The 8,738-nt window shown below is 46.2% G+C and overlaps 1 protein-coding gene across 1 annotated transcript; it reads right to left on the reverse strand.

Moving 5' to 3' along the window:
- Positions 1-339: 339 nt before the first annotated feature.
- On the reverse strand, positions 340-7,961 carry ppp2r5ca (protein phosphatase 2, regulatory subunit B', gamma a). The gene is made up of 13 exons (XM_087779506.1): positions 7,794-7,961; positions 5,492-5,691; positions 3,643-3,753; positions 3,488-3,580; positions 3,292-3,422; positions 3,173-3,232; positions 2,995-3,103; positions 2,873-2,926; positions 2,635-2,805; positions 2,430-2,557; positions 2,256-2,357; positions 2,115-2,187; positions 340-1,698 (listed from the first exon to the last, which is right to left on the reverse strand). The coding sequence occupies exons 1-13, from the start codon at positions 7,855-7,857 to the stop codon at positions 1,567-1,569; spliced, it is 1,428 nt and encodes a 475-aa protein (XP_087635632.1). The 5' UTR covers positions 7,858-7,961; the 3' UTR covers positions 340-1,566.
- Between the last annotated feature and the right edge of the window lie 777 nt (positions 7,962-8,738).

Below are 8,738 nucleotides of genomic sequence, written 5' to 3' on the forward strand. Positions count from 1 at the left end.
TTTAAGTCTTTCTTCCTTTGAAGTAACCTTTTTTTTTTAATTAATTGAACAACTTTTAGATTGGATAATAAAGTAACAAAAGTACCTTTATAAACTGGCTGTTAAAATGAATTAAGTGTTAGCTTATCAACAAACACAGAGTCTAGCTTTCTTTCGTTGCTAGTATTGTTCTAAGGAAAGGTCAAATGAATTAAGTTTTTAACCAGCCAAACATTATGATTACCATGATTATGCTTCATGTCCTGCTGATACCTCACAGCTTGTTTGACAAATTAAGGCATGTTCAACCAGGAGCAAAAAAAACCCCAAAAAACCATGAAAGCCAGAATGGAACCAGGGTTGAAAATATATTCAAATAATCTCTTTATTCATTCTATATAGTTTTACACCACTAGGGACAGTGAGGAGCACACGACGGAGAAACGTTAACAGTCAAACTTAAGACGATCGTCCGAACTCGCTGACGGTGCTTCAGCGACTAACAGAAGAAGAACATGTGCCAGATCTTTCACGTGCGGCGGTCGCTGCCGTCTGTACAGTTTGTACAAAAGTATCGCGATATATATTTATATATTTATAACACGACATGAACGCAGGGAAATCATATTTACAATATTAAGTCATATATGTTACAGCTCACGTACAAAAGGACACTTAAGTTACCGACTTCTGGAATCTTAAAATCAGACAGAAATAAATCACTCGTCTTCCTCTGAGAAAGCAAAAAATTATAAAAACACATAAAAAGACGATTCCTCCATAGAAGCGGGAACCTGGTGGTGTCCGTCACCTTTCAGTTTACAGCTTTGAGCAGTTTTATTCTTGGACAGGGGCAGGGTTCTCAACATTGTTAATTAAATTACAGTAAAGTTGTTTGATAAAGTGACTAAAATCATTTATTAGTGATTAAAAGAAGAGACGGAAGGACACTAAAACTGAGGAGCGAGCTCGTCTCCTCACCACGAACATTTAAAAGACTCAAGACGTTTGACGAGTCATGATTCACCTGCAGGTTTTTTGGTCAACAGAAATTCCATGTAAACAAAAACAGGAACAAACGTTCACTCGAAGCTTGTCGTTGAACCAGACGGGAGCCACCGCGGCGACGGAGTTTAAACGAGCAGCTTATGGCACAAAGGAGGACGCCGGAAAGTGACGTGGGCTTTCCGTTGCCGCCAACCCGAACGCGGCGTGCAGGCCTCTGGTTGGTCGCAGTGTGCTACAGCAAAGAAACAAACAAGGCCAGAGTTCGGGTTCCGGTCACGACCGATCGTGACATCTTGGCACAGATGAAACGTCCCACAGAGCGGAGAAAAGAAAACGTCAGAAAGTCAGACGGCGCGTCGTTGACTTCCTCCTGCGGCCTCGCGTCCTGTCTCCAAGTTCAGGACGGACAGAAGAAGAAGACCGCTGGATGCCGGAGGCTCCGCCCCTCACTCAAACTGACAGACCTGAGAAGGCAGAACTTTGACGGGGGTCCAGAGTCCGTGTTGCTCCGACCGGAATGAATGAGAATGGAGATGGAGAGGAGATGGGCTGGTCTGGGGGGTGGGGGGAGGGCTGGGCCTAGAGACCGTCATTAGGGGTCAACATGTCATCAGCTCTGCGGTGGGACTCCAAGGCTTTAGAGGTGTAAAGGTCCTGAGGCAGCTCAGACTTGCGACGAATCATCGGCCGCCCTTTCCACTGCTCCTGCAACTGAGCAGAGGCAGCATTACTTACAGCACGCTATCTAATGGCATCACGCTACCCACGACTACCGCTGGCTCACAACAGCACGCTAGCTAATAGCATGGTAGCTAATGTAAGATTGCGACCCAATGTTAAAAAACTAGCTCACAACAGTACACTAGCTAATAGCATGATGCTTGCTAGGAACAGAATGATGGCTAACGGCATCTATCTACCCAAAGACAAAAAAAACAACTAGTAGAACAGCCCACTAGCTAATAGCATCACACCTGCTAACAAAATGCAGGCTAGCTAAGGCGGCAAGAGTCACTGTCACTGACTGGGTCAAAACTCTAGTGTGTTGTCCAAACACAAACGTCAGACTGAGGAACAAACGATGGCGAGTGGAAGAACCTGGAGCTGGCTCATGGGCAGGGACTCACCTGAGGGCTGGACTTCGCCAGATTTTCAATCTTGGTCCACGCCTCCTCGCGCTCTTTCGACTTGGCTTTTTCCCTGAGAGGCAGCAGAAGATGAACAGGAGCTCCGTGCACGCGCACATGTATACACGCAAACAAACTTACTTGTTCTTCTCTGCCCGGTACTGCTGCGTGCAGTCATCAAACAGCTTCTGGTTCATCTCCATGAAGAGCTTCAGAGCGTTGTAGATCAGCCCATGGATCGTCCTAAAGACAGTCACAGGTCAGGGAGTGACTCACACCACAGCAGAGGTGTGTTTGTGTGTGCGTGTGACGGACTTGTTCCAGTGGGTCTTGGAGTTGCGGTACAGTGCTGGGAACATGATGGGCAGAATCTTGGCAGCATTGTCGCTGATCAGACTCATGATGTACTCGTTGTTCCAGTAGTAAAGCGCTCGCTCCGCCACCTGCACAGCAAAAGAAAGGTTACTCAGACCCACGTTGACCAGGTTCTGACCCGGCAGGGAGGGCTCGGGGGAGTCACCTGGAAGTGGGGGCTGGACACACACTTGGCCAGCTGCCTGAAGAGGGGCTCCTGGACTTTGACGAACTCTGATGGCTCAATGACGTCCAGAATCTCCTCTAGCTCGTTGAGGAACATGACTTCTTTGGGACTGTGGGTCTTGGGCCAGTACTTGAGAAGTGCCATCACCACCTGCACCACAGGCAGAACGTGAGACCCCAGAATGTCCACAAAGTCAAACGGAAGGACAGTGACTTACCGGCTCAGTGAGGGTGCTGTCCTTCTCCAGGAATTGCACGACACAGTAGGCAAGCTACGCACACAATGCGTACACAATTACAACAATATTGAAGTGAAACAGAGAGTTAATGACAGACCTACCTGTGGGTGGTAGACACTGAGGGACTTGACCTTGTGCAGCGGTAAAAGAACCTTCAGCAGGAAGATCTTGTGCTCTTCTTTCAGCGGTAAGGCAAAGCCGTTGATGATGCTGCAGCACATGTGACGAGCAGTGTGAGACACTTCAGCAACATGCGAGAAGATTTGATTAGAGACTCACCTTCCAAGTATTTCCAGGAGTTCCGCAATTCCGTTGTGATGCTCCGTCTCGTAGATGAACCTGCAACAGTGACGGAGGTGAACACACTCGTGAATACACACCCGGAGAGCTTCACAGACCTATAGAAGATGTTGTTGATCTGTTTTCGGATGTAGGCCCTAAGGCCGAGGAACTTTCCGTAGATCCGGTGCAGGGTGGTCTTCAGGAAGTCCCTCTCTCTGGGATCTTCACTGTCGAACAGGTCTAGAAGCTTTAGAGGACAGGAAGGTCAGATGAAGAAGAACGGGGACTGGGGATCTTGGCGGGCACCATCACCTGCATGACGAACTTCTGGTCGATGTACTTCTTTGCCACGTTGGGCTGAAAGTCCGGAGACTCTAGGAACCGGAGGAACAACTCATAGACCAGCTAAGAGGGACAGAATAGTAGGTCAGATAGACACAAACACCTTGAGGAACAGACAAACACACCTGAAGGTGTGGCCACGCAGCCTCCAGAGTAGGCTCATCTTCTTCCGGGTCAAACTCGGCGCCGGTCGGGTTGGAGGATGGAGGCAGCGTTCGAAACATGTTCACAGCAAACTAGAGACAATAATCGACATTAGCAAAGAAGGATTTCCATTTGACCTCTGCCCCGGTCTCACAGGATCAGAACCATTGTCAGAGCTTTAAATGAAAGTGCATGGGTTCTTCAACGTGCCACGGCGCTGCAGGTCCACAGTGTTCCCACAGCGGTGGTTCTGAAGTGTAAAAATAAAGTCTGGGTGAGCATCAGGGCCCCAGGGGCGCCACTCACAAAGACTGAAGTGTGTTAGCAAGGTTCTGGTCTTGGGCATCTGACTGGCCTACAGTCAGCTGGGTCATGAGACAGTGCAGCTGGTGCACCAGAAAAGTCACCCCGCAATTCAAGACGTGACTCAGAGTCTAACAAAAATGTGACCATGAATGTGTGTGTGCTACTGACCATGTGTACGGTTTTTTAGAGGTGTGGGAAAACATTGATAAATTGTGCAGTTTGTTTTCACAATACTGCTTTTTAAAATATTTTTATTTTGATAGTTGCATTCTATTGCTACCATTTAAAATGTAAATGAAAGGAACAATCGAATCCAGCATGATCAGAGGGATGACTGAGGATGAGAGGATACAGTTGAATCCAGCAGCTCTAAAGCTGATGTTTAGATGTCAAGAGTCATATGGTCTGTAACTTCTGTTCTTGAACAATACTGCCGATATATCCTTGTTCCTACTTGGGCTGAACGATTATTGAAAAAAATATAATCATCTTCCAAAATATTGCGATTCCCATTATTTATGCGATTATTTTTTAAAGGCCTTTTTTTATGCATTATTTTAATCCAGTATAAAAAAAAGGATTAACTTTGCATTAAAATGAATTTCTCTTTGATTCTTAAGAGAAAGTTATTAAGTTATTTTTATAATAAAGGCAAATTAAGCATACCTTAAAATAAAGGGAGAAGTTTATTATTTATTATTTATTAAGTTTATTTAGTTACTCTAATTATTCTTGTAAACAAACATAACACATTCACTGTAAAAACTAGCTAAAAGTGTGATGTAAACATTTATATTTATGAGTCAATAATAAATCAAACTTCAGTTCAGTGTAAAGAAAAGTGAAAACACTAGTCAGTCATTCTTCTTTTTCTTACTGCATATTTCTGCACAGTTTCTCGTGTGTTCAAGTGCATTTCCTGTCATTTACAAAATTTGAATTGTGTGATTGCATAAGGCACACACACACAGACAGACAGACATGTCGGCAGACACACGTCTTGATTCAAATGTACGAACCACTGTCAGGATGTAAAGTTCTAGAAAACACTGTAGTTAAATTCTTACTGCTGCTCTTTAGCTTCTCTAGACATCACTGATCGACGGGTTAACGCATCTCTCTCCGCTTGCTAGCGCCGCTCGCAAGTCATTTTGACGGTTCAAAAATTAAATGAACATTAAATGCAATTGTAACCTCTGTGATATATAATCGCATTTTTGAATATCGTGATTATAATGCAAAGGCGATTCATCATTCAGCCCTAGTTCCTACAGTATATTTTATATTTATAAATATATATTTATTTATATTTTATCGTTGCCCCTGTATCGTGATGCATATCATATCTCCAGAGTCTTGCCAATGCACACCCTAGTTTTTATGGTTACAGAGAGGTGGTGGTGGTCCAAAGTCTCGTCCGTACAGAAAAAGGATCTCAAGTCAGCAGGTGAGATTTTAGTTCTGGGCTCTTGTCATGACTCCGTTTGGAACAGTTAGCTTGAATTCGTCCATGAGGTCACTCACCATGTGCACCACTTCTGGGTAGATGGGCTCTGTGATGACGTTCCTGTTGTGGGTGATGTACTCCACCATCTCGCTCAGCGCCGCTCTCTTCACCTCCTTCCATTTCAAGTCGCTGAGCGGGTCAGACAGGAAGTCGAAGAGGACGCAGCACTGACGGAGCTTCTGGATGAAGAGCTTCTCCTGCTCTGCAGGGGCCACATCTGAGGGGAGAAGTGAGACAGCAAGTCAACCAAAGACCCCACACGCTTGTCTAACCGACCCTGACAGATCGGTTTCAATCTTTCCAAAACTCTCACTCGACTCATGATACGACTGAAAGTAGCGTGGCGGACTCTTTTACAAACGTGAAGTCTTGACAAGTCATCATGTGGTCAGCCGGTCAGTGGGTATGAGAACCATCAACCTGGCGTCGCTCCGGGCTCCTGCTCACATGAGTTGAAACAAGTCGCCTCTGGTGGACTGTTATTCTAGTCAAGTCTGTCTGACTTGGTCATGAAGTTTGTGTCCATGATCAGCTGGCGGGTGGTTGTGTAACGACTACAGAGCCTCCGTTGTGTCGACTGTATTGATCTGAATCGCAACGTGACATCTATTAATGCAACCGTTTGCAGGGAACACACTGGACTGTAGTTTAACGGTCACAGCATCTGGTCACCTGACCATCTTCTGCCGACTCAGCAGGTTGTCATGTCATTGCAGATGACAAGCTCATTTGCCCATTTACAGTGAACACGCTTCCTGGAGGGAATGTGTCAACTTCAGCTACTTGTGTATTTTGTGTCCAAAAGTTCAGAAAATGCAAAGTCACAAAATCAGGTAAACAAGTTTTGCTGCTGCTGACAGGTCACCATTCTACTTCAGGCAACGTTTGGTTCCGACTCTTCTAAATTCAACGCTGATACCTGACGAGTGAGGGCGGCTGGGAGAGAGAAACTGGAACTAGTCAGTCCACATAGCAGCTGCCGACAATGAGTCCAGGATGCAAACAAGACCGGAGTCCAGTTCCTGTCACGTGCTAGTGCAGTGATGCTGACAGAGCTTACAACAGATACAAAGCACACAAGAGGATCTGGTCCAGAGAGGACGTTGCTGCAGACCTTTCATTGAAAAATAACTAGCTGAACACCCCTAAACATCCCAGCAACCTGAATTATCACAAGTCAACCGGGATCAATGAAATGCACCACCTCCACTACAACTAGCCGGTCCACGACCGCCAAAGACTCCAGACTTGGACAAAATAACAGATTTATTTCCTTTTCACAAGATGAGTCATAGGAGACGGCTCAGCTGGTTTCTCCCAGAAATAGCTCTTCATCGCTCCAAGAGTCTGGGAACTCCAGGTGAGACCAGGAACTCATTCATTGATTCAGAGAGACCTGACAGCATGGGACGTCACCCAAGCGACGTAAAGACTAAAAGTAGGCATCAATAAAGTTCAATACTGATTGAAGACTAAAGATGAGAAGACTCAGAGATTGTTTTTGAGCCAATCCTTCCCTGGAAAATGGATTTAATTTGGACTTCTTGATACTGGTCTGTGCAAGATAGTGGAGGCTGTTTGTTCAGGTATGAAGGGGACTTTCAGCCATGATATAACTGCAGTAGCAACAGAAACCTACCCAACTGACAGTCACGCAGCTACAGGTGAATACAGAATTTGACAGAAGTGGTCTGCATAAGCACCCTTTAATTCATGAATAAACAACTTTCTAAATGAACCGTCAGACTAAATATTATAACAAATGTCTTGCCTTACAATAAACACATTAGTTGTTGCTAATTTAAAGGGGGGTTTATTGGAGTACCTCGTCCCTCCTCCACCAACAGTGAGACTGACAGGACTGATCAGCTGGACCGTCAGTGTTGTTGCCAGGGACGCTTTGGTCCACAGGCCATAAGTCTACAACGACAGGCCTACTCCCGTGTCCATCCACACCGACGCTCAACTATTTGAGGGCAAAACATCACACCTGAGGGCGACCCACCAACAAGCCCCTCTCAAGAATATGACCTCACTTCCTTTGACATCACTGGGTCGGCGGGGGGATGGGCAGCTAGCTTTAGCTAGCAAACTGGATATTTTTTTCAACGTTCAACACAACACAAGCCGTCCTCGAAATTCAACCTCCTTTTCCGCGTCTTCGAGAACGTTCGACCGACAACACACGAAGCACCGCCCGAGCCTCGCCGGTGTCGCCCGCACAGACAGCGGCCAGCGGAGGGGAACGGAGCACAGCAGCCCCGCTCCTCAGCCTCCACTCCCGGGGAGGATACACAACGACTCGGCCGCCTGACGTACCTCTGAAGTGCATGAGGGCCACCGGCTGGAAAGGCCCGTTGGAGTTCGGTGCATCCACAACCATGGTGTCTCCGGGTTTATTGCATCTCAACACGAAGAGCTCGACCAGGTCTCAGGGCTCCAGGCCGGCAGCCATCTTAGAGTGGAATGAAGCTCCGCTGGAGGGAACTGGCTAGTTAGTGACGTCATCGCCGAGCGGTAGCAGCTGGTTGGCCACGGGTTGGACCAATAGTAGCCCCGCTGTCTGGTGATTGACACCAGGGGGAGGGCGCTGAGGGCGGGACTAAAGTGCTGAACCAGGTGAGGCAGCGAGGGGTCGTGAGCTGACGCGTGTGAAGTTTTTTTTAAACATTAGTTCCGTTTTCACCATTTTTAAAATAATGCCGGGGTAATAACATTTAAGACAAGAAAGAAACATATGACCTGCATATGATTGCACCTCAGTCATGTATCTCCTATTACTTCGTTTTGACAGTTTATATCTATCTAAATGTACCTCCATAACGGAAAGAATAAATATTTTGAATGGAGGAAAACCGGTCTTGCCGATATCTAAAAGTTCTCCAACTTCTTTTTCGATTTATGAAAGACAATATGAGAAACAGCGGAGGAAGAAGCTGTGTCTCGTTATTCGTCCACACGATGGCGCTCTACTGGTGAGAAAAATCATGTCAATTGAGGGAGGCCCACACAAACGTGCTGAGATCACGTGACATCAGGGGTTTGGTTTCTCCTTGTAACAACTTTTGACTGTTCTGATCTCCACTGGGTCAGTCTGGTCAGCGCTGACTCAGTCTGTTCTGATTCTGAGTGGTATCAAACTTTCATGACTTCTTTGTTTACACTCTGTGTTACACGCAGGATGTGGTGTAAGTGATTTCCTGTAAACCAACCCTTCGGGCTTTGTTCTGGTGCTGGAAGACACCGAGCAAGAAACTAGAGACC

This window comes from Callionymus lyra, chromosome 18, assembly GCF_982586985.1.
Source record: "Callionymus lyra chromosome 18, fCalLyr1.hap1.1, whole genome shotgun sequence".
NCBI lineage: Eukaryota > Metazoa > Chordata > Actinopteri > Syngnathiformes > Callionymidae > Callionymus > Callionymus lyra.

Bases quoted from the DNA above. Each gene is read 5' to 3' on its own strand.
- ppp2r5ca (XM_087779506.1), bottom strand. From the start codon at position 7,857: ATGGTTGTGGATGCACCGAACTCCAACGGGCCTTTCCAGCCGGTGGCC. The intron at 2,927-2,994 runs GTAGGTCTGTCA...TTGTGTGCGTAG, and splicing joins TCAGTGTCTACCACCCACAG to CTTGCCTACTGTGTCGTGCA. The intron at 2,806-2,872 runs GTAAGTCACTGT...CCTGTGGTGCAG, and splicing joins ACAGCACCCTCACTGAGCCG to GTGGTGATGGCACTTCTCAA.